General features: G+C 42.2%; 1 protein-coding gene across 1 annotated transcript; it reads right to left on the reverse strand.

Moving 5' to 3' along the window:
* Positions 1-2,127: 2,127 nt before the first annotated feature.
* LOC310875007 (protein phosphatase 1 regulatory subunit 3C-B-like) lies at positions 2,128-25,865 on the reverse strand. The gene is made up of 7 exons (XM_083788014.1): positions 25,638-25,865; positions 16,285-16,569; positions 13,646-13,854; positions 13,200-13,315; positions 11,322-11,501; positions 9,781-9,912; positions 2,128-7,069 (listed from the first exon to the last, which is right to left on the reverse strand). The coding sequence occupies exons 1-7, from the start codon at positions 25,649-25,651 to the stop codon at positions 6,926-6,928; spliced, it is 1,080 nt and encodes a 359-aa protein (XP_083644140.1). The 5' UTR covers positions 25,652-25,865; the 3' UTR covers positions 2,128-6,925.
* Positions 25,866-26,350: the final 485 nt, after the last annotated feature.

Below are 26,350 nucleotides of genomic sequence, written 5' to 3' on the forward strand. Positions count from 1 at the left end.
CTCATCAACAACTGAATTAATGTGATTGTTTGGTTAAATATTTGGCTGACATTTGACCCAATTTCTCCTTTCAAATATTGAGACATGTTGAGCTGTATGGGCTAGCACCCCTCAGACAGAGTGTGTGAGTGTGTGTGAGTGTGTGTGTGTGTGTGTGTGTGTGTGTGTGTGTGTGTGTGTGTGTGTGTGTGTGTGTGTGTATCAGGTATGAATAATATCCTGCCGAACCCTGAAACATTCCTCAAGTCTCTCAACTTGTTTCCTTTCCTTTCATTTCCTGCTCAGAAATCAGATAGTCAGTGTTGAAGGTTCGATCCCTGTGGGCTCCTCCCCCAGTTAGTGTGGAAGTGTCCTTGAGCAAGACTCTGAACCTGCAGGTTGGTGCCTTGCATGGTTTCCTCCGCCATCGGTGTGTGAATGGGTGAATGTAATGCACAGTCTATGTAAAGGTGTGTGAATGTGTGTGTGAATGTAATGCACAGTCTGTGTGAATGTGTGTGTGAATGGGTGAATGTAATGCACAATCTATGTAAAGGTGTGTGTGAATGGGTGAATGTAATGCACAATCTATGTAAAGGTGTGTGAATGTGTGTGAATGGGTGAATGTAATGCACAGTTTATGTAAAGGTGTGTGAATGGGTGAATGTAATGCACAATCTATGTAAAGGTGTGTGAATGTGTGTGAATGGGTGAATGTAATGCACAGTTTATGTAAAGGTGTATGAATGTGTGTGTGAATGGGTGAATGTAATGCACAATCTATGTAAAGGTGTGTGAATGGGTGAATGTAATGCACAATTTATGTAAAGGTGTGTGAATGTGTGTGAATGGGTGAATGTAATGCACAGTCTATGTAAAGCACCTTGAATAAAGGAGATATATATATAAATGTACCATTTTATATCATTCAATCTCTAATCTGTGTAATTATACCACACTGTGTACCACTGTGTAGGCTACCCCACTTCTCTGTGTGTACAAATGAACAAATGTACAAATAATTAGACAGAAGGGAAAGAAAGGGCAAGGAACGGTGGCAAGCTCACAACTACCGACTCATAGCAGTGATAGCACTTGACCTAGTGTGTGTGTGTGTGCGCGCATGTGTGTGTGTGTGTGTGTGTGCGTGACGTTGCTGTGATGCATGTCATGATGAGTCACTCGTTGAGGGATGTTAAGATACTGGATTATTAGGTTACGTCACCACAGCTGTGCGCGCACACACACACACACACACACACACACACACACACACAGTGCTAGAACAACGCAGAATGTAAAATGATGCTGTAGTTCTCTGTTCAGACTACAGGGTGTGAAAATGTGTACGTCACCAAGAGGGGAGGGAGGTGGGGGGGGGGGGGGGGGAGGGGGGGGAGGAGTCTGTAAAGCTACGGCGCCATGTTTGATTTAAACTCCAGCCCACACGCCTCAGAATAGAGCTCTGTCTGTATTTGTAAATATTGAGGTCGTTCTTTTGGCGACAACGCAGTGAACCACCAACACCAGGACGGATTCACCCTGGGCAAGACCTAAGCTGAAAAGACTATCAGCGGAAGTGGCGGGATTTTAGCGGAAGTGAAATCGTTGATGCTTTACAAATCAGTTTACATTCTCCGCGAATGAAACAAGTGTTGTGATTGGTCGGGAAAATATCGTATCCGGGGGAAATACATTTGACGAGGATACAACCGCCGATAGCTTCTCTGCCTTAGGTTGTGACCAGGCTTTTCTTTTTGCAGATAAGTAAGCCTGGGACCGAGGCTAGGACGGATTAGGTTAACAAGAACGTCGGGCTCGACATTTTCAAACAGACATTTATAGAATCTGATCTCAGGTCAGAATGGTAAACTGTCAGGATGTAGAAGACATTTTTTGAATCTGATCTCAGGTCAGAATGAAAACTGTCAGGATGTAGAATACATTTTTAGAATCTGATCTCAGGTCAGAATGCGTTGCACACAGGATGGTCGCTCAATGTAAACAAACCCAGACAATCCCAGAAGTATGCCGGCCGCTACCACATGACACGCCCCCTCACCATCGGCACAGCCTCCACGACCTTTCACCTCTCAGCCTCCACGACCTTTCACCTCTCACTTGAATGAAGAACAGAAGACACAGAAGTGATCGTAGAAACATTTGACTTTTATTCTTTAAAGGAAAAAAAAGAAAAGGAACAGTTTTCTTTAAAATAGACTTTCAGTAGAAAAAAAAGATAACAGTCTGTCTCCCCAGCAACCTGTCTGTCTGAACAATCTGCCTGTCTGTCTGTACAATCTGCCTGTCTGTCTGAACAATCCGTTTGTCTGTCTGTCTGAACAACCTGTCTGTCTGTCTTGACTCTTTACAAACAAGTCACTTCCAATTTAAAAAACAATTACAAGAACAATAACATCCTGTCACATGACTCTTTGTTGCTAGGATACCGCAGTAAACAGCGCTAACGTTAGCTTGGCGCTAACACAGCAGGACCAAAACAAAGTCTTTTTTCATATTATTTGAAATGATGCTTAAGGTTAGTGAAATATCAAAAATACATTCCATGTACAGTGTGTACTGTTAACTGTACACAGTTACTCTTTGACAACATTCAACCGTACAATAAAAACAGCAACTTGTTACAATGTGCAAAAAAATATCCCTTCAAATACATCTTCTGGTTGGTATTGTCAGCGCACGCACGCGCGAGCACACGCACACGCACAGAAATGTATTCTTGATTATCGCATTATTAATAAATGTATCGACATATAGGGTCGATACACGAAAAACACCTGGAAGCCAATTGGTCCTGCTGTGTGAGCTACTGACCGAGGAACCAATAGAAACACACCATCCCGGTATCCTAGCAACCCATAAACCAACCAGGCGTCGGCCTGGTTGGACGTCTTCCCGAACCTTCAGTCACATTCCTTAAATTAACATTCACATCTCCTTAAAGGTCACACACTTACACATAAAGGTCACATACTTAAAGGTCACACACTTACACATAAAGGTCACGTACTTAAAGGTCACACACTTACACATAAAGGTCACGTACTTAAAGTTAAAGGTCGCACACTTACACATAAAGGTTGCATTCTTAAACGGGACACTGTTCTACAGCAGAGCACCAGGTGGCGCTGTGACAAACATGCTAAAAATACAACATACACACACACACACACACACACAACACGCGTGCGCGGGGGCGGTAGCAGCAGTTAGCCAACCTCAGCGTCTTTCCGGCGAGCTCGTAGGGTTCGCAGATCTGCCGATTTTTGACGCGCTACACATCATCGTACGACGTGCGAAATAAGCGCTTAAATGCTCTGTGAGCCGCGACCGCTAGGCTCTGTGAGCCGCGACCGGCTACAGAAACACAAAGAGAAGAAAGTGCAAGGAGTTAACGTTAAAACGGTTTTAACGTTAAAAAGATCGTGTCTCTCTGCTACTAAAACGATCAGGGTTTAATTTTTACGCACAGCCGACGGTCGCTTCAGTCGTCATGGAAAACCAATACTCTTTTTAATCGCTTATATGGTGTCTCTACCAGGAGGTTTTATCGCTTATATGGTGTCCTTACCAGGAGGTTTTATCGCTTATATGGTGTCTTTACCAGGAGGCTGGTGGGTACCACCTGGAGGCTGGTAGGGTACCACCAGGAGGCTGGTAGGGTACCACCAGGAGGCTGGTAGGGTACCACCAGGAGGCAACCATCACAAAACGGGAGGGAAAGGCTTCTTAAGTGCACTTATTTTGTTTAGTATTCCTAATAATCAAAGTGCCGGGATGCTAACAGCGATGCTAACAGGGATTCTAACAGCGATGCCAACAGCGATGCTAACAGGGATTCTAACAGCGATGCTAACAGGGATGCTAACAGCGATGCTAACAGGGATGCTAACAGCGATGCTAACAGGGATGCTAACAGCGATGCTAACAGCGATGCTAACAGGGATGCTAACAGCGATGCTAACAGCGATGTTAATTCTTCTTGGCTAGCTGAGAGGGAAAAAGGTGCAAGTTTCTTTCCCCCCCACGCCAATTTGACAAATTTTATGAAATATGTCACTTCACAACCAATCAGGTCACTTCAATATGAAGCAATATGTAACACCCCGTCAGTCTGCCTAGCAACACGCGACTAGCAGCCCGACTTATACTTTATCGGAATTACCTGAGCTTACAGTTCTGGTATTTTCGGGCGGGCGAGCATGAATCGGGCTCGAGGAAACAGTGATTTAAAAAATATATGTATATAAGTTTTGTTCCTACTGCCTTGGTAGGTCGGCCGGTTACATGATTTACAGTCAATCCTGAGAGAGAGACAGAGAGAGAGACAGAGAGACCTTTACAGGGGAGGTGATTTGCAACAATAAAACCGACACGGATCACTAAGGAATTGCGAAGCGTGATTTACAAAAATATAAATCTATCATAAAGCGCGTTAACTCTGGTGTTAAATAGAAAAAATAGAAACTTCAGCTGGTCCTTAACTCTGGTGTGAAACAGAATCTCAACTCCGGTGTGAAACAGAATCTAAACTCCGGTGTGAAACAGAATCTTAACTCCGGTGTGAAATAGAATCTTAACTCCGGTGTGAAATAGAATCTCAACTCTGGTGTGAAACAGAATCTTAACTCCGGTGTGAAACAGAATCTAAACTCCGGTGTGAAACAGAATCTTAACTCCGGTGTGAAATAGAATCTTAACTCCGGTGTGAAATAGAATCTCAACTCCGGTGTGAAATAGAATCTTAACTCCGGTGTGAAATAGAATCTTAACTCCGGTGTGAAATAGAATCTTAACTCCGGTGTGAAACAGAATCTTAACTCCGGTGTGAAACAGAATCTTAACTCCGGTGTGAAACAGAATCTTAACTCCGGTGTGAAACAGAATCTTAACTCCGGTGTGAAACAGAATCTTAACTCCGGTGTGAAACAGAATCTTAACTCCGGTGTGAAACAGAATCTTAACTCCGGTGTGAAATAGAATCTTAACTCCGGTGTGAAATAGAATCTTAACTCTGGTGTGAAACAGAATCTTAACTCCGGTGTGAAACAGAATCTTAACTCCGGTGTGAAACAGAATCTTAACTCCGGTGTGAAATAGAATCTTAACTCCGGTGTGAAATAGAATCTTAACTCCGGTGTGAAATAGAATCTTAACTCTGGTGTGAAACAGAAAGTTGACCTAGGCGTGTCTGGTGTGGACCGTGGTGTCTAAGAATAGGGTTAGGTAACCTAAGCATCAGAGGCTTAACGTAGTTAGACTGCTAGTTAACGTAGTTTAGTACTGCTCGTTGACGTAGTTTAGTACTGACCCTTCAACATGTCTCATCTGTGTGTCCACTGGACACATTTTTACAAAACTAACATTATAAATGAGACCTCATCTCTGGGGTCAAGGGTCGTTCACTTTGAGTGCAGAGCGAGAACAAGTGCAGTTTGTTGTCAAAGTGCTGCTGGTTACCACGGAGACAGGGGATGTGACATCATCGTCTGAAGGGGCGGGTATTTACGAGGTGGGCGGAGGCACAAGAAAAAAACGGGAAAAAAACGCACATAAATTAATTAATAAGAAATTACTGATGGATAAAAACCTAAAGTTTACACACCTTTATAAAACCTACACCACTAAATAATAATAAGAAAAAGCAAAACCCTAGGTGAAGATGCCCCTCCCCTCAACCCCGCCCACATCATGATGTCACTCCTCTTAACTCCACCTCCGTGTGGTGAAGGTTTGAGTTTCAAACCAAAGCTGTGAATGAATATATTATGAATATATGAATATATTATGATGAGGCGCCGAAGCTCAGCAAGTCCTACGGAAGCTATAATGAATCCCTATGAATCTATACTGCAGCTCTTCTGATTAATCTGATGCATATTTTATGAATCTCACATGTTTGTATGAATCTTGTGAATCTCTGATGAATCACAGGTTTGTATGAATCTTGTGAATCTCTGATGAATCACAGGTTTGTATGAATCTTGTGAATCTCTTTATGAATCACAGGTTTGTATGAATCTTGTGAATCTCTTTATGAATCACAGGTTTGTATGAATCTTGTGAATCCCTGATGAATCACAGGTTTGTATGAATCTTGTGAATCTCTGATGAATCTTGTGAATCTTTGATGAATCACATGTTTGTATGAATCTTGTGAATCTCTTTATGAATCACAGGTTTGTATGAATCTTGTGAATCTCTGATGAATCTTGTGAATCTCTGATGAATCACAGGTTTGTATAAATCTTGTGAATATCTGATGAATCTTGTGAATCTCTGATGAATCACAGGTTTGTATGAATCTTGTGAATCTCTGATGAATCACAGGTTTGTATGAATCTTGTGAATCTCTGATGAATCACAGGTTTGTATGAATCTTGTGAATCTCTGATGAATCACAGGTTTGTATGAATCTTGTGAATCTCTGATGAATCACAGGTTTGTATGAATCTTGTGAATCTCTGATGAATCTTGTGAATCTCTGATGAATCACAGGTTTGTATGAATCTTGTGAATCTGATGAATCTCTGATTCATGAAGTTGAACAGAATCCTTGAGAAGTTCCTTGTGAGACCTCCATGTTGGATTAGTCCCGTTATGATGACATCATCACATCCCGTTAACCCTCGGATGGATTCAGGCGACAAAAAAAAAACCTAGAAACTAATTAAAACTGTCCCGTACTGATGACATCATCAACCCTGTCCCATACTGATGACAGCATCAACCCTCAGACGGATTCAGGCGACAGAACCGTGGAAAGGGAACTAATAAAAACGGTCCCGGTCTGATGACATCACAGCTCGTTAGCCAATAAAAACAGGGTGAACGCGCCCCCTCTTGGGCAGGGCGGGCACTGTTTAAAAACAACAAACACGGTGCCGTTTGAGCGAAGCCAATAGGAAGCCAGTAGGGTGCGGTGTCACCAGTAGGGGGCGGTGTTCTCGATGCGTCCCCAGCTCTGCCACTCGGGGAAGATTCCCGCCGACGTCCGAGGACTGCCGAAAGGATCGAACGCCAGCTCTGTCCGTCTGTCTGGAGCCCCGCCTTCCCTGCGGATCTCCACCTATCAGCAAGAAGATGTAATTATTAATCATGGATCTCCACCTATCAGCAAGAAGATGTAATTATTAATCATGGATCTCCACCTATCAGCATGAATCCAAGTGTAAAATGACTTATAGTGGATCTCTTGTCACTAGTCCCTTCCTAACATTTTAGTCTAGTTTTTATTTCACTAGTCCCTTCCTAACATTTTAGTCTACTTTTTATTTCACTAGTCCCTTCCTAACATTTTACTTTTTATTTCATGACGAAATTGTCAATATATTTAGTCTTAGTTAAATTTTTCGTAGCTTAACTTTTTATTTAGTTTTTATTCTGTTTTTGCCAGTGAAAAAAGGTAGTCGACGAAAGAAATGTTGTCTTAGTTTTAGTCGACAAAAACAACACTGCTGCTAAAGCAGCTAACTCCATCACCTCTCCCCCTCTCAAACTGTCTGCTATAAAGCAGCTAACTCCATCACCTCTCCCCCTCTCAAAGAGCCAAGAGCCAAGATCACACGTCTTTTCTTTTAATCACAACTCGCTCATTTCTTGCTCATTTAAAAAAAGGTTATATACTATGTAAACTATGAAATGCAGGCTTTCATTTGGTATATAGAACGTTTGTGTAGGCCCTCTCTACGAAACGGTATCAAGTGAAAAGGAAATGTCGGGAAATCGGTTTATTGTGTAAAAGATTGGATACGTCTTTTCAAATACGGCCGTTAGTACTGTTAATTCAACATCCGGTGAGGGGAGGATACGTATCGTGTATGTATTGTGTATATAAATCAGCGCATACAGTGGGTGGGCTTTAGACCGGATGTAAGCCTTGCACACTAAATAGAAACCAGGCATTGTGACTGCATGTGGACAGATCTGTTTATTAAAATAGCAAATCTACAAGCGCACAACATCATAGCCTGATGCGTCGATTTTATTTATTTAAAATACTGGGTCAATTGTCTGACTTTGATTGCTTAAAGTAGACCTGCATAAAATGGTGTACTGCAGCTATTTACAACCAGGTAGTGTGTAAGTTAAATTGAACACTTAACTTAATATTTAATACTTGAATACTTATACTTAGTATTTAATACTTAGTACTTTCAAAAGGGTTTATTGGGGCACCTTACAAATTGCATTGTTTGTTCTACTGGCTTAAACATGTCAGTGTTTCTAGTGTTGCACTGTTGACAGCTAAAACGTCCTATTGTCTCTTGTCCCTCCCATTGTCACACCCACTTCTGTCCAGCTCTAAGGTGATAAAATGTTGTGAATATTGAAAAGGGCTTTTCTCAGCTTTGGGTGAAAGGCCCCAGTCATTTTAAAATGGTTATATCTCCTTCAATTATTGTCCAATTTCATTGAATGATACATCATATGAAAGCTTACATTCTGTACTTTAATAATCTGTAAAAATCTGAAAAAATCTGAAAAATGGAAAAGTAGAGTTGAGGGCCTTTTAGCTGGAGTTGGTCACATATTTATTCAACTATTCATTGCACTGTTATTTTTGTCTTGTCCCGTGTTGCACTTATTGTCCTACTGTTGTAACTGCACTCTGCTGTCCCACCAAACCAAATCCCTAACATGTTTACATGTCATGGCAATAAAGGCAATAAAGGCTTCTGATTCTGATTCTGAAGAATTGCTTTGTTTTCAAAATATAAGGTTTTCTTAATTTCCTGAAAAATGTATATTTTTCATTTCCTGAAAAACAGAGCATTCCTACCGATGCTATCATGCTGCGTTGGCTCTGTCTGTCTGTCTGTCTGTCTGCCTGTCTGCCTGTCTGCCTGCCTGCCTGTCTGTCTGTCTGCCTGTCTGCCTGCCTGCCTGTCTGTCTGTCTGTCTGTCTGCCTGCCTGTCTGCCTGCCTGCCTGTATGCCTGCCTGTCTGTCTGTCTGTCTGCCTGCCTGTCTGCCTGCCTGCCTGTATGCCTGCCTGTCTGTCTGTCTGCCTGTCTGTCTGTATCAGAGCCTCGTCTTTATCACAATTTAATTCTATAGTCCCGCCTCCTACCAGGGCCCAGGAAATGATTCCCCGTTCATTTCAGAAAGTATTTATTTAAAGACTAAAAGTCTTTAAATAACAAAGACAACTCTTGTCGTGACAAATCATGACAACAAACACAGTTTTTTTGTTGTTTTTCTTCTATGTAATTATTTGTTTTGTCCAAAAGATTGTGTGTGTTGTCATGATGGTATTTACCATAGGCAATATGCCAATATTGTTATAAAAAAAGTGCAACTGCACTTTTTAATATTTTATGAGGACGGACTTGGTTTCAATAAATGATCGAGTACATTTTACAGGGTTCTAACTGTCTAACAGTGATTTATCAGTGTGTTCTAAGACCCAAAATGTGATTTATTCATTATGAAATATAGGCCTCCTTCCAATAAAAGCATCGGTTGAGACAAATAAAAGCCCCGGATTATAAATGAGGATTTACGGTATGTGACTATTTCCCGATGATTATAGTACCAGTAGGGGCGCTCTATTAGGAGGGGGAGGAGTTACGTACGGGGGTGGAGCCTCTATTAGGAAGGGGAGGAGTTACGTACAGGGGTGGAGCCTCTATTAGGAAGGGGGAGGAGTTACGTACAGGGGTGGAGCCTATATTAGGAAGGGGAGGAGTTACGTACGGGGGTGGAGCCTCTATTAGGAAGGGGGAGGAGTTACGTACGGGGGTGGAGCCTCTATTAGAAAGGGGGAGGGGTTACGTACGGGGGTGGAGCCTCCAGTGCCGTCGGGCTCACAGTCGCTGGGCAGCAGGCGGTAGTTGTTCCCTCCGTTGTTGTCCCAGAACGTCTGATTGGCTGCCTCGAAACACACGCAGAACTCCACCTGCTGGTCGGCCTGTGTAATAACACAACAGAACGTCTGTGAAGACGACACGTATCCGTCTCGGTACATCCATAAACAGTGTTTTTAAACACAATCCGTGCCGGGATTCCTTCAAAATAGGAGCTCTGGGATGCCGGAAAGACATGTCCGCTTTTACTCTGAAACCCACAACCCGGAAACAATCCGGAAAAAAAGTTTGCTTTACATTGCTAGCTTACAATGCTATCGTTTTCATTTATACGATATATGATCCAAAAAGCGTTCATATTTTGCGGGAGAGAGAGACGGATGAGGAGCAGAAATGAAGCGCCAGCATTCTATCGCCCGGTATCACTGAGGATGCGCTATGACGTCTACAGTCGATTGGGATCCCTAGGACGGACGGAAAGGGTTAATATTACCTCAGATAGGTCCATAGTGAAGGAGAAAAGGTTATTAACTGTACCTGGGTCAGGTGACTCAGGTCCATAGTGAAGGAGAACAGGTTAATAACTGTACCTGGGTCAGGTGTTAGGGTCCATCGTGAAGGGGAACAGGTTAAGAACTGTACCTGGGTCAGCATAGTGAAGGAGATCAGGTTAAGAACTGACCCTGGGTCAGGTGACTCAGGTCCATAGTGAAGGAGAAAAGGATATTAATATTAATAACATAACTGTACCTGGGTCAGGTGACTCGGGTCCCTAGTGAAGGAGAACAGAATAATAACTGACCCTGGGTCAGCATGGTGAAGGAGAAGGTGTTAATAACTGACCCTGGGTCAGGTGTTAGGGTCCATAGTGAAGGAACAGGTCATTATAACTGACCCTGGGTCAGGTGTTAGGGTCCATAGTGAAGGAACAGGTCATTATAACTGACCCTGGGTCAGGTGTTAGGGTCCATAGTGAAGGAACAGGTCATTATAACTGACCCTGTGTCAGGTGTTAGGGTCCATAGTGAAGGAACAGGTCATTATAACTGACCCTGTGTCAGGTGTTAGGGTCCATAGTGAAGGAGAGCAGGTTAAGAACTGTACCTGGGTCAGCATGGTGAAGGAGAACAGGTTAATAACTGACCCTGGGTCAGGTGTTAGGGTCCATAGTGAAGGAGAGCAGGTTAAGAACTGACCCTGGGTCAGCATAGTGAAGGGGAACAGGTTAAGAACTGTACCTGGGTCAGCATGGTGAAGGAGAAGGTGTTAATAACTCCATAGACGTTGTTTTAATAACTGACCCTGGGTCAGGTGTTAGGGTCCATAGTGAAGGAGAGCAGGTTAAGAACTGACCCTGGGTCAGCATAGTGAAGGGGAACAGGTTAAGAACTGTACCTGGGTCAGCATGGTGAAGGAGAAGGTGTTAATAACTCCATAGACGTTGTTTTAATAACTGACCCTGGGTCAGGTGTTAGGGTCCATAGTGTAATAATAATAGTGTTAAGAACTGTACCTGGGTCAGCATGGTGAAGGAGAAGGTGTCCGTCTCGGTACATCCATAGACGTTGTTCATGAAGGAACAGGCGACGTCGTGGGCGGAGCTCCAGAGGTCAAAGGTCACGCGCAGGAAGACGTTCTTCTGGAAGGAGATGTTCCGAACCTTCACCGTGCCGCTGAGACAGCTACCCTGCACCTGATTGGACGAGAGCGTTAGTATCCTCTACTCTGATAGGACGAGAGCATCAGTATCCTCTACTCCGATAGGATAGCCTCGGTAAGACAGAGAAGCATAAAGTAAAGCCTGGTCACAACGTAAGACAGAGAAGCATAAAGTAAAGCCTGGTCACAACGTAAGGCAGAGAAGCATAAAGTAAAGCCTGGTCACAACGTAAGGCAGAGAAGCATAAAGTAAAGCCTGGTCACAACGTAAGGCAGAGAAGCATAAAGTAAAGCCTGGTCACAACGTAAGACAGAGAAGCATAAAGTAAAGCCTGGTCACAACCTAAGGCAGAGAAGCATAAAGTAAAGCCTGGTCACAACGTAAGGCAGAGAAGCATAAAGTAAAGCCTGGTCACAACGTAAGGCAGAGAAGCATAAAGTAAAGCCTAGTCACAACGTAAGGCAGAGAAGCATAAAGTAAAGCCTTGTCACAACGTAAGGCAGAGAAGCATAAAGTAAAGCCTGGTCACAACGTAAGGCAGAGAAGCATAAAGTAAAGCCTGGTCACAACGTAAGGCAGAGAAGCATAAAGTAAAGCCTGGTCACAACGTAAGGCAGAGAAGCATAAAGTAAAGCCTAGTCACAACGTAAGGCAGAGAAGCATAAAGTAAAGCCTAGTCACAACGTAAGGCAGAGAAGCATAAAGTAAAGCCTAGTCACAACGTAAGGCAGAGAAGCATAAAGTAAAGCCTGGTCACAACGTAAGGCAGAGAAGCATAAAGTAAAGCCTGGTCACAACGTAAGGCAGAGAAGCATAAAGTAAAGCCTGGTCACAACGTAAGGCAGAGAAGCATAAAGTAAAGCCTGGTCACAACGTAAGACAGAGAAGCATAAAGTAAAGCCTGGTCACAACGTAAGGCAGAGAAGCATATTAAGTAAAGCCTGGTCACAACGTAAGACAGAGAAGCATAAAGTAAAGCCTGGTCACAACGTAAGGCAGAGAAGCATAAAGTAAAGCCTGGTCACAACGTAAGGCAGAGAAGCATAAAGTAAAGCCTGGTCACAACGTAAGGCAGAGAAGCATAACGTAAAGCCTGGTCACAACGTAAGACAGAGAAGCATAAAGTAAAGCCTGGTCACAACGTAAGGCAGAGAAGCTATCGGCGGACGTATCCTCCGGAATATCCGTCAGATGTATTTCGGATACGATATTATCCCGACCAATCACAACACTTGTTTCATTCGCGGAGAATGTAAACTGATTTGTAAAGCATCAACGTAATTTCCTTGGGCGATACTTCCGCAAAAATCCTGCAACTTCCGCTGATAGTCTTTTCAGCGTAGGTCTTGCCCAGCTACCCTGCACCTGATTGGACGGTAGCGTTAGTATCCTCTACTCTGATAGGACGAGATCGTTAGTATCCTCTACTGTGATAGGACGGGACCAGAGGCGAATACTTCTCATAGCTGTCAACAACACCATGTTCTGTGTTCTGTCTGTTTGATGGATGCACCAATGTATTTCCAAAGTCACATGTTTTTCTTTCAAACGTTTGTCTTTGATGGCTGTGTTCTGCCCATCAAACACAAATGTTTGCGCAAGTAATTATTGTTGGGGTAAGGTCCAGACAGACAGACAGGCAGGCAGGCAGGCAGGCAGGCAGACAGACAGACAGACAGACAGACAGACAGACAGACAGACAGACAGGCACGCAGGCAGACAGACAGGTACCTGGCAGTTCTCCAGGCAGACTCTCTGGGTCTTCAGTCTGTTCCTGAAGTCCAGATAGTCTGCAGCGGGTTGGGGGAAGTCTAGGAGGAGGCTGGGGTGGTGGGGGGACTCTGGAGCTGTCAATCATCATCATCATCATTATTATTACACATATTGATTAACCCATTCTGCGCGGGAACCCATTTTGGTGTTGGCATCATGTTGTGATTTAGCTATTGAAAAATAGCAGATCTACAAGCTCATAGCGCGCCACCGAGTGGCGCGCTATGAGCTTGTAGGTCTGCTATTTTAGAAAAATCAAAGACATTTTTAGAATCTGATCTCAGGTCAGAATGGGTTACACGCTGAGTAAAGGTTGAGTATTCAGTGCTTCGATTGGTCGTTGTAATGTAAAGGTTGAGTATGCAGGGTCTTCATTGGTGGTGGTTGAGAAAGCCTTGAGGTACCTTGCGGTCCTGAGAGGCGCAGGGCGGTGGCGGCGCCCTCCAGCTCAGACAGGTGGTACTGCAGCGTGTCAGAGAACTCCGTGAAGTGATGGACGGAGGTCAGCGACAGGCCGCGCCAGTCCGACCACACCACGCTCTTCTTCTGCTGCTGTTTCCTCCTCTTCTGGAGAGAGCTCACTACCGCCGCCCTGCTGGTGGCTGAGGGCGGGCTGCACGCGGACACAAACGTTACAACATCTTATTTAGAACGGTTATTTATGTCGGTATCGAACCCATGTCAAAATGAGCCCCGTTATTTATGACGCAATAATACCTCTGTCTCTTTAAAACTAACCCGTGGCAGGTTAAAACTAACCTGTGGCAGGTTAAAACTAACCCATAGCAGGTTAAAACTAACCCATAGCAGGTTAAAACTAACCCGTGGCAGGTTCAAACTAACCCATAGCAGGTTAAAACTAACCCATAGCAGGTTAAAACTAACCCATAGCAGGTTAAAACTAACCCATAGCAGGTTAAAACTAACCCATGGCAGGTGAAAACTAACCCATAGCAGGTTAAAACTAACCCATAGCAGGTTAAAACTAACCCATAGCAGGTTAAAACTAACCCATGGCAGGTGAAAACTAACCCATGGCAGGTTAAAACTAACCCGTGGCAGGTTAAAACTAACCCATAGCAGGTTAAAACTAACCCATAGCAGGTTAAAACTAACCCATAGCAGGTGAAAACTAACCCATGGCAGGTTAAAACTAACCCATAGCAGGTTAAAACTAACCCATAGCAGGTTAAAACTAACCCATAGCAGGTTAAAACTAACCCATAGCAGGTTAAAACTAACCCATAGCAGGTGAAAACTAACCCATGGCAGGTTAAAACTAACCCATAGCAGGTTAAAACTAACCCATAGCAGGTTAAAACTAACCCATAGCAGGTTAAAACTAACCCATGGCAGGTTAAAACTAACCCATAGCAGGTTAAAACTAACCCATAGCAGGTTAAAACTAACCCATAGCAGGTTAAAACTAACCCATAGCAGGTTAAAACTAACCCATAGCAGGTTAAAACTAACCCATAGCAGGTTAAAACTAACCCATAGCAGGTTAAAACTAACCCATGGCAGGTGAAAACTAACCCATGGCAGGTTAAAACTAACCCGTGGCAGGTTAAAACTAACCCATAGCAGGTTAAAACTAACCCATAGCAGGTTAAAACTAACCCATAGCAGGTTAAAACTAACCCGTGGCAGGTTAAAACTAACCCATAGCAGGTTAAAACTAACCCATAGCAGGTTAAAACTAACCCATAGCAGGTGAAAACTAACCCATGGCAGGTTAAAACTAACCCATAGCAGGTTAAAACTAACCCATAGCAGGTTAAAACTAACCCATAGCAGGTTAAAACTAACCCATAGCAGGTTAAAACTAACCCATAGCAGGTGAAAACTAACCCATGGCAGGTTAAAACTAACCCATAGCAGGTTAAAACTAACCCATAGCAGGTTAAAACTAACCCGTGGCAGGTTAAAACTAACCCATAGCAGGTTAAAACTAACCTGTGGCAGGTTAAAACTAACCCATAGCAGGTTAAAACTAACCCATAGCAGGTTAAAACTAACCCATAGCAGGTTAAAACTAACCCATAGCAGGTTAAAACTAACCCATAGCAGGTTAAAACTAACCCATAGCAGGTTAAAACTAACCCATAGCAGGTTAAAACTAACCCATAGCAGGTTAAAACTAACCCATAGCAGGTTAAAACTAACCCATAGCAGGTTAAAACTAACCCATGGCAGGTTAAAACTAACCCATAGCAGGTTAAAACTAACCCATAGCAGGTTAAAACTAACCCATAGCAGGTTAAAACTAACCCATAGCAGGTTAAAACTAACCCATAGCAGGTTAAAACTAACCCATAGCAGGTTAAAACTAACCCATAGCAGGTTAAAACTAACCCATGGCAGGTTAAAACTAACCCATAGCAGGTTAAAACTAACCTGTGGCAGGTTAAAACTAACCCATAGCAGGTTAAAACTAACCCATAGCAGGTTAAAACTAACCCATAGCAGGTTAAAACTAACCCATAGCAGGTTAAAACTAACCCATAGCAGGTTAAAACTAACCCATAGCAGGTTAAAACTAACCCATAGCAGGTTAAAACGAACCTGTGGCAGGTTAAAACTAGCCCATAGCAGGTTAAAACTAACCCATGGCAGGTTAAAACTAACCCATAGCAGGTTAAAACTATGGACCCATAGCAGGTTAAAACTAACCCATAGCAGGTTAAAACTAACCCGTGGCAGGTTAAAACTAACCCGTGGCAGGTTAAAACTAACCCGTGGCAGGTTAAAATTAACCCGTGGCAGGTTAAAACTAATGTTGTAGTTTTATAAAACTACAACACGGTGAGTGATGTCATGTTGTAGTTTTATAAACCTTTATAAAACTACACAGCGGTGAGTGATGTCATATTGTAGTTTAATAACCTTTATAAAACTACACAGCGGTGAGTGATGTCATGTTGTAGTTTAATAACCTTTATAAAACTACACAGCGGTGAGTGATGTCATGTTGTAGTTTTATAAACCTTTATAAAACTACACAGCGGTGATAAGCTATGAACTGTACAGTGAATAGGCCTACCTGGCTGCAGTGCTGCCGCTGGTCACAGCTCCCCCTGTGGGGCCGGAGGGGTACGTGCTCACAGCGCCACCCTGTGGGCCGGAGGTCTCGGTCTTGGAGCTGAGACACGGACGCAGAGGTTTGGCTTTGCAGCCGTTTGCAGCGCTCTGCGACGCTTTGCAGCGAGGAGGGGCGGAGACTCGCGTGTCATAGCTACCCAGGAAGGAGCTGATTGGTGGAGAGCTGGCGAAGCAGAGCCGCATGGCCATGTCAGCTGACAACCCTGACGAACCAGGAAGCAGAACTCTGGAGAGAGAGAGAAAGGGGGGGGGGGGGGCGATTGAGGGGAGACAGAATAGAACAGAATGATTGATCCAGTCTGTTTGACACATTCTCTGCGTCACGGAACAAAATGTTTATAAATAGACCCTGAAACATTCTTTACGTAACAAGCCCTGGTAGCTGTAGAGGCTACTCTGGTCTCCTGACCTGCAGTAAACCTAATAATTCAAATGTATAATTTGTTGAAAGTGATTTTTGCTATGTTTTTCTTTATTTTATATTTTTTATTTTATATTTTATTTTACTATATTTTATTATTTATCCCCCCCCCCCCCCCCCCCCTCTCACTATCTGGACTTTGAGACAACGCGACCCTGAGACCCAAATTGGGAGGGCTGTTTCAGGATACGCAAACATAGACAATGAACAATGAACTTTACACTCTCACACACACACACACACACACACACACACACACACTCTACACCACACGCCGCCTTCACCCACACCTTTACACACACACACACACACACACACACACACACACACACACACACACACACACTCTCTACACCACACGCCGCCTTCACCCCCCCCCCCCCCCCATACCCACCTGCTGTCCGGCTGTGATCACGCAGCCCCTCCAATCCTGAGGAGTGGCGTGAGGGTAGTGGTTTTTTGATTGATGCCCAGACCCAAAACCCACCCTGCCCCCCCAGCACAATGCAACTGTGATGTGATGTCTCTGCCCCCCCCCTACCCCCCTCCCTCTCTGTCATTACCCCCCACCCCTATCCTTCTCCTTCTTCTCTGAAGATGCAAGCAGGCCGGGCAGTGCACGCTTTGGTCTGACTGATGTATTTATATGTGTTTCAAGCCTTATGACCTGCTGTAAAACCTTTTGCCCTTCGGGGACACTAATAAACAACCTTGAACCTTGAACCTTGATCACCTAGCAGCTGCAGCTGTCCAGATCTATTTATGATGAATTGAGGACACAGTAAGCTAGCTTAATGTTAAACTCTACTGATGATGAATTGAGGACACAGTAAACCTTAATGTTAACTCTACTGATGATGAATTGAGGACACAGTAAACCTTAATGTTAACTCTACTTGTTCTGCATGGGGCCAACATAGCTGATCTACAAGCCCTATGGTGATGGTGACACAGTGACCAGGCTCAATGTAGCTCAGCCAACAAGAGGCAGAGAATAGTAGATCTACAAGATCTGCTAGTGTGGAGCATCTGGTCGAAGATAATTGGCTACTGTAATCACTTCCTGATAGAGCAGACACTAGTAGTAGTACTGCGACAATGGCCCCCAGAAGTCGGCATACCCCTCCCGGAGTTAGGACCAAACACAACATAGTTTTTCCTCATCTCTAAGGCCTCCCATACATGAAATGGATTCTTGTATAAAAATATTTTACTGCAAAAGTGGTGAAATTGTTATTTAAAGTTATACACCTCAAACTAAAAATAAAGCCTGTCCGTCTGGTGGTTGAGGCACTTAAAGGCATGTAGATTCACAATGGAAGCTCTGAGAGGTTCAAAACTTGGCATACTTGAAGCCAGAACATACCTCTACATTCTAGAAAAGACTGAATGTCAATATCTGAATGTCAATATGAGATATAGTCATTTTAACACATACTTACAGTAGGCGGAATTGTACATCTATGTAGATGTCTTCTCTACTTTGTAGTGACTCTGGAATGGATTGTCATAGCAACACATATGATGGCTTGTAGGAAAGGTGAGGTTCTACTGAATCCAGCAATACCAATTGTGTAAATGTAGCTTGCATAATCGTGGAGTTATGGCACAAAACATATATGGTGTCCCAAACGGGGGGAAATAAAACTAATGAAATCTACAGTATCACATTAGTTTTATTTTTACTTCACTTATCAAGGGTGGGAAAACATAAACAAATCACTTGAGTAGAAGTCCCTAAAATGTATGAAATGTCTCAAACTTGAGAAATGAGAAATTGTGAACAAATAGATGCCGCTTCAATAGAGAAATATGCAAGCCTAGATTGGAACTACTAACTATTATTATGTTGCAGCACATGACCTGGATGTTCCCTCATCAAGCTCAAATCTCAATATTATCCTCATAAATATAAATAATCAAGTTATTCATTTCTGTTATTTGAGTTATTTGGTTACAGTCAATTTATACTACAGTATTTGGCTCCACCTATGTGCATCTTATGTGATCTTATAATGTGAAGTGTATCGGAAATCAGGGCCGATCATGACATTTTTAAATGATCAGATCAGGAGCACAAAAATGTGATTGGGACATCCCTAGTATCAATATGATAGCCATATCATGATATTAGACTGTATATTGTCCGTGATTTGGGATATTGTACTATTGTGATATTGGAGGAGTTGCATAAAAATATAATTTTCAGATGGGGAAAAATCAGTATCGGCAGATACTCAAAATTAAAATGATCTTACTAAATGTTGCTCAACAGAGAGATGATGATGTTCATAACACCGTGGCTCTATATACAGACAATATGCTGCAGTAATGAGCAAGTTGCAAATGTTGAGTGAGAGCATGCCTGCACCAGTCTCATCAAGAAGACTGAATAGGGTTGATACAACATTGTTTAACATACAAAGATATTTTTCATTTGTGTGCCAGTACAAGACCAGAACATCTGACAGCCATTATGGCTGGTACTGGTATGTGTACCAGAGACTTATGGTCCTTCATGCAGCATCAGAAAGGTTGATGAAGTTGTACATCATCTGCTCCTCTCGTACCCAGATATCTTTGTGTATGATGACAAATATACAATAATACTGGTAATATGCCGAGGCGGCAGTGCCTCAGGGATAGAGTGGCCAATAGAGCGGCTGGATGGAGAACCGTGAGGTTCGCAAGACAAATTTCAGTGTGAACTAACAATATACCGTTAGTACTATATCATACCATATTCTCAGTTCGATCCAGGGCTCCCCCAGAGTTAGACTCTGAACCCCTAATTGATCCCGATGTGCAGGTCGGTGCCTTGTATGGTTTCCTCTGCCATCGGTGTGTGACTAAATGTGTGAATGTAATGCACAATCTATGTAAAGTGCTTTGGATAAAAGCTCTATATACTGTAAATGCACCAATTTCCATTTACGGTATATAAACTCCTTGACTGTTATGATGACATACTGAAGACACTGACTCTGAGGAAGAAGTTGATATTGTCTAAATACAAACCCTGGAAACATACAGCATTATAATTTGTAGAACATGGAAAGTCTGATGTTGCATGCTCTAAAAGTGTGCCCATGGGAAATGGGCACAATGAGAGAAGATGCAAATATCCAAGAAAATCCAGAACTACTACATAGACCTGCAGATATATCGATGAAGAAAACCATGGACCAGTGTCTTCAGTATGTCATAACTCTTATTTATTGAAAGTGATGACTTGTCATCACTTTCATTTATTTAAAGAAAGATGTTAACTATTTCAGTGAGATTAATAAAAGCTTTGACATAGATACTGGTCTGCTGTTCTAATTCTTTGTTTTATAGCTGCTATATTTCGTTTAGATATTTAGTGTTTTAGGTAGCATTTATGATATTTGTCATCATATGCAAAGAGATCTGGGTACGAGAGCAGCCGATGTACAACTTCATCAATCTTTCTGATGCTGCATGTGAAGGCCCTGTCTCTGGTACTCTGACCAGTGACCATGTGAAGGCCCTGTCTCTGGTACTCTGACCAGTGACCATGTGAAGGCCCTGTCTCTGGTACTCTGACCAGTGACCATGTGAAGGCCCTGTCTCTGGTACTCTGACCAGTGACCATGTGAAGGCCCTGTCTCTGGTACTCTGACCAGTGACCATGTGAAGGCCCTGTCTCTGGTACTCTGACCAGTGACCATGTGAAGGCCCTGTCTCTGGTACTCTGACCAGTAGTCCTGGTTTTGTCTATGAACTGATTGCAACAAGACCGCGAGGACTTTTTTGTGCTATCCCTTTTGGACTAATTGTATGACTGTACTCTGTTGCTGTTTTTACATTTATGTTTAATAAACTATTAAATCCATCAATCAATCAATCAATTGTGCTGGCCTTCCCACAAATGAAACAATATATTTGTATGTTAAACAGTGTTGTATCCTATTCAACAATGTTGTACCCTGTTCAGTCTTCTTGACGAGACGGCATGCTCTCACTCTGGTCTTACTGGAGTAGTTTTCTCAACATGATACAGTATATGATGAGGAGAGGAGAGTATATTGAATTTGGGTTTGCCAGGGTTTTATGAACATCATCTCTCTGTTGAAAAACAGTTAGTGTTGAAGGTCTTCTGCCGTGGTCTTTATACATTATGGGTCTTGTTTCGTGCCTTTTTCCAACTGTTTAGCAAAGATGATACAAAGATTTGGATCCAATATTCCATTTTGGTAAAAGTTTAAAGATACACTTCAAAATTTGTACAGTATCTATGTTGTGCATTGCGCGCACTATTTTTAGGCTATAGTATGTGCAGTAACCATATTACAAGTGATACTAATTAAGTATTTTCCATTCTGGTGAAACAGTGTCAGGGCAGGGTTCTGCTATTGTCAGTGTAGACTACGGGACAGGCAGTAGGCTCTGTTACACTAAAGATAACTAAATGCTAGGTCACTCTCCACTCCAGTCAGCTAAATAGCTACTTGATTTGACAAGGTTCATCTCATCTTTTCACATTCCAAAATATGTGAAATGATTTTACCTGTCATTTTATGAAGAAAGCCACATACTGTAGGCAATAAGATGCAGGTGGAGCCAAATACTGTAGTGTAGTATAACTTGACTGTAACCAAATAACTCAAATAACAGAAATGAATAACTTGATTATTTATATTTATGAGGATAATATTGAGATTTGAGCTTGATGAGGGAACATCCAGGTCATGTGCTGCAACATAATAATAGTTAGTAGTTCCAATCTAGGCTTGCATATTTCTCTATTGAAGCGGCATCTATTTGTTCACAATTTCTCATTTCTCAAGTTTGAGACATTTCATACATTTTAGGGACTTCTACTCAAGTGATTTGTTTATGTTTTCCCACCCTTGATAAGTGAAGTAAAAATAAAACTAATGTGATACTGTAGATTTCATTAGTTTTATTTCCCCCCGTTTGGGACACCATATATGTTTTGTGCCATAACTCCACGATTATGCAAGCTACATTTACACAATTGGTATTGCTGGATTCAGTAGAACCTCACCTTTCCTACAAGCCATCATATGTGTTGCTATGACAATCCATTCCAGAGTCACTACAAAGTAGAGAAGACATCTACATAGATGTACAATTCCGCCTACTGTAAGTATGTGTTAAAATGACTATATCTCATATTGACATTCAGATATTGACATTCAGTCTTTTCTAGAATGTAGAGGTATGTTCTGGCTTCAAGTATGCCAAGTTTTGAACCTCTCAGAGCTTCCATTGTGAATCTACATGCCTTTAAGTGCCTCAACCACCAGACGGACAGGCTTTATTTTTAGTTTGAGGTGTATAACTTTAAATAACAATTTCACCACTTTTGCAGTAAAATATTTTTATACAAGAATCCATTTCATGTATGGGAGGCCTTAGAGATGAGGAATAACTATGTTGTGTTTGGTCCTAACTCCGGGAGGGGTATCTCGAAAACTAAAGCACTTTTTGACTGTTTGTTGCAGGACTATAGGTTGACACTAAGGTCTCAGACACACTCGCCGGTCGGGCAACTTCTTGTTTACATTACTGTGTTGAAATGACACCACCGTGAGAACATGCTATAGTTTACATTACACTGTGAGTGCGTGTGCGTGTGCGTGTGCGTGTGTGTGTGTGTGTGTGTGTGTGTGTGTGTGTGTGTGTGTGTGTGTGAGAACATGCTATCGGTAACAGGTTTACTTCTCAATAAATACATTAAAAAAATTGTATAGATCAAAAACAGTAGATACATATAAAACATTGATATGATGTTTTGTTTTCTCGTTTTGTGTTTTGTTGTTTTTGTCTTGTTCCTGTTAACTGTGTTGTCCTGTCTGTCTTTGTTTTTGTTTTATGTTATGTTTGTTTGTTTTTGTTTTGTTTTCTTGTTTTTTTTTCTCCCTTCTGTTTGCTTTGTTGTATTATTTTACCTATGAAGCCATTTATCTGTTAGAAGGGTAGGCACTGTATTGATTTGTTATAATGACCAAAATAAATAAACTCTACTCTATTCTCCTTTCTGCTCCAAAACCACATCTTTTATAACAACTGTGCAATCATGATAATGTAGCCTACTCTATAAATCACTGAAGACCATTTCACTAATGTTTATTCATTTATAATCATAGTGTACCTTAAAGGACAACCAAGTGTGTGTTCATTTTTTTCCATTTGCTGCTTTCTTTAGTTTTAGGGATTTTAGCTCTTTTTGACAAGGGGGCGGGGGCATTCGAGCATGGGGCTAAATATGTATTTTTGTACAACATTTTATGGTGATTTAATTTTGTATTATTTACTATAGTCCAAATAGACCTCAGGAAATTACATCTGGCCACAGAACATCACAGGATCTACTCAATGTGAAGGTAGCCACTGGGGGAAGGGTCATATGTCAGTTTGTCACATTCAATAGATCCAGTGATCTTTTGTGGCCAGATGTAATTTCCTGGGGTCTAGTAGGACTATAGTAAATAATACAAAAATAAATCGCCATAACATTTTGTAAAAAATACATATTTAGCCCCATGCTCGAATGCCCCCGCCCCCCCTGTCAAAAACTGCTAAAAGCAGCAAATTGAAGTCAATTAACACTCACCTTTTAAAGTTGATCTAATAACGACCTAAAACATGAACCTTGGTGAAAAAACCTTTGAATCCCGGCTCCTCCTCCTGTCTACATGTGAAAGTGTCCTTGGGCAAGACACTGAACCCCAAATTGCTCCTGATGTGCTGGTTGGTGCCTTGCATGGCATCCGCCGCAATCGTTGTATGAATGTGTGTATGAATGGGTGAACGTAATGCACAATCTATATGTAAAGCGCCTTGGATAAAGGCGCTATATAAATGCACCATTTACCAAGGTCCCCCACACACCGAGCGCGTTTTTCAGATTTTTTGCGGCATTTCTCCATCGGTTTTCTGAAAAACACGCCCAGTGTGCAACCACCTTTAATGTTTCGTTACATTTTGGCAGAAATAACAGATCATGGAGCTCACAGCGCCTGTGAGCTCACAGAGCCCATTTTTACTTTTTGAAAAAACAATTATTATTTTTTTTTTTATCCCACGATTTTGTAACCCATTTTTCACCCCTGTGTCAATCATCTAATGTGATCCTGGGCTCTACACACCCTCCGCCAACCTATATGGGGGACAAGGGGAGAGCAACGGACTTGAACTCATGCTTCCTTCATGCCTGTCCAAGTTGCTCCTTTACACCTGACAGGGGGGAGTTTCCCTGGTTGGACGTAGCGCGTGGAAGGAACACGTTATTCCAAACAGTTCCTTTCCCCTCCATCAGGCGCCCCGGCTGGCCAGGGGGAGGCAGTTTAGTGACCAGGATTACTGCATGTTTTTTGTGAGGGTACCTACCCTAGGTGACACGGGGAGAACATGCAAACTCCACACAGAAAGGCCCTTTCGCCAACCCGCCTTCGGGTATGGGCAATGATGACGCGGAGGAGGAAACACGCCGCCAGCACCCACAGCGTCCCGAGCGGGAATCGAACCCAGGACCTTCTAGCTGTGAGGCGACAGCACTACCAACTGTGCCACCGTGCCCCTGACTTTTTTAATTTTTAACTATACAAAGTTACAAAGTAATGTCTTGTTGCATATTTGCATATTGCATATTTAAGTTATTTTGTCATGTCTGCCCTGTGCAATTATTTTTTACGAAGCCTTAAAGGCAATCTGTAATGTCCAATGTTCAGACAAACAATGAATCAACTAAAATATGTCATCTTTAAGTGTCCAGTATGCGTTTTAGCCATGATGAAGACCTGTCACACACTTTTAACCACCATTTAAAACTATAATATACAAGATATACCAGATCTACAAGCACGTAGCATGGAATCATGGTGAAAAGACCAGATCTACAAGCTCGCAGCGTGGAAGCATGGTGAAAAGACCAGATCTACAAGCTTGCAGAATGGAAACATGGTTAAAAGGTGTGCAAATCTTTGAATATACTTGTACCCCCCCCCCCCACCAGACAGAAGCCCTGGAGCTACATGTTCAGATGGAGCCAAACACATAGAATATGCTTTTGTCTAAAGTTTGAGCACCACTGATATAGAAACATGTTGTTTTTAAGAAAACTGTCATGATTTAGAAGACATTTGAATCTATTCTGGTCTATAATGGGTTAAACTTAAAGCAAGTGTCCAGTCTGCCTGCTACTGGCTGGAACATTATGTAACAATGTAACACAATGTATCATTTTAACAGCATTTAACACAATGTGACTATCATTTTAACAGCATTTAACACAATGTATCATTTGAACACAATATGACACAATGTATCATTTGAACACAATATGACACAATGTATCATTTTAACACCATTTAACACAATGTGACACAATGTATCATTTGAACACAATATGACACAATGTATCCATGTGATGTAATTTTAACACAAAATGACACAATGTGTCTACTGCCAGTAAGTACACTGTGTTCTTTACTCTAGTAAAAGTATCAGTATGTGTAGTAAATTACTACACATACTGATACTTAGTAATACTTCAGTTAACATTAAAAAGTCCTGTAGAAAACATTTGGAAGCCAGCCAAAGCAGTGGTGAGTGACAGGTGAGGTAAAAAGAGAGTACTTTAAGTAGCCTACACCTAGAATACTTTTACTTGTCTATCTTTACCTCGGGCAGTTCATTGAGTAAAAGTACTTCTATGGTGTTTTAGTGAAAAAGTACTTGTTGTCTATCTTCACCTGGCGCAGTTCAATGAGTACTTGTAACTGTAGTATTAGTAGAAGTACTTTGTACTGCACCTGGGGCAGTTCAATGAGTACTTGTATCTTTAGTACTATTAGTAAAGAAGTACTTTGTACTGAGTGTACCTGGTGCAGTTCATTGAAGAGTCCTGTCCAACAAAACGACGTCACGTCACAAAAGCAGCTTTTTACTCCTGTAATCTTGCCCCGGTGACGTCACGGCTGGCGGCGGCTCGTCTTCATGAAGGTTGTGTTTTAAAAAGTGTTGATAAAAAGTGTTTTTAGAGTTTAATCTGAATGTTATAAATGATTTAATGTTTAATGTCTCAGCGCTCTGACGCACCACGCCTCCCGCAAACACACCACTCTGACACAGAGCCCAGGCAGGGGGTTGCCACGTTTAGACACAAAACAAGCGTAGTGGGACCCCATGAGAGAAGATTGTTCACGGCTCTCAACCCGATTGATTCTCAACCCGTTTAATTTCAAGGACCCCCAGTTTGACATGCGTTTAGTCTACGGACCCCCGTTTAATGGCATTTATATCTCTGAGACCCCCAATTTATATTGTAACATCAATGTTAACTGAATGCTGAGAGTGTGCAAATTATTTAGCTGGGGACTTTTGATTGATTGATTGAAATATGTATTAACAGTTTGTAGAATTACAGTAGCCTACATTTCAAGCACAAACTCAATACAAAGACTGTTAACTGTGAGTGGACGACCCAATTAAGCATTACTACACTTGTTTACAACAGGGTCCACATTGTTCAATTCATCAAAACATTTAGAGACGTACAAATAGACACTTCTATGTAGCTAAAGAACAGAACAGG

Source organism: Protomyctophum parallelum, assembly GCF_964188405.1.
Source record: "Protomyctophum parallelum genome assembly, chromosome: 17".
Classification (NCBI taxonomy): Eukaryota; Metazoa; Chordata; class Actinopteri; order Myctophiformes; family Myctophidae; genus Protomyctophum; species Protomyctophum parallelum.

Bases quoted from the DNA above. Each gene is read 5' to 3' on its own strand.
- LOC310875007 (XM_083788014.1), bottom strand. The intron at 13,855-16,284 runs GTAGGCCTATTC...GTCCGCGTGCAG, and splicing joins AGCGGCAGCACTGCAGCCAG to CCCGCCCTCAGCCACCAGCA. The intron at 9,913-11,321 runs GTACAGTTCTTA...GTTATTACACAG, and splicing joins CCTTCACCATGCTGACCCAG to GCCGACCAGCAGGTGGAGTT.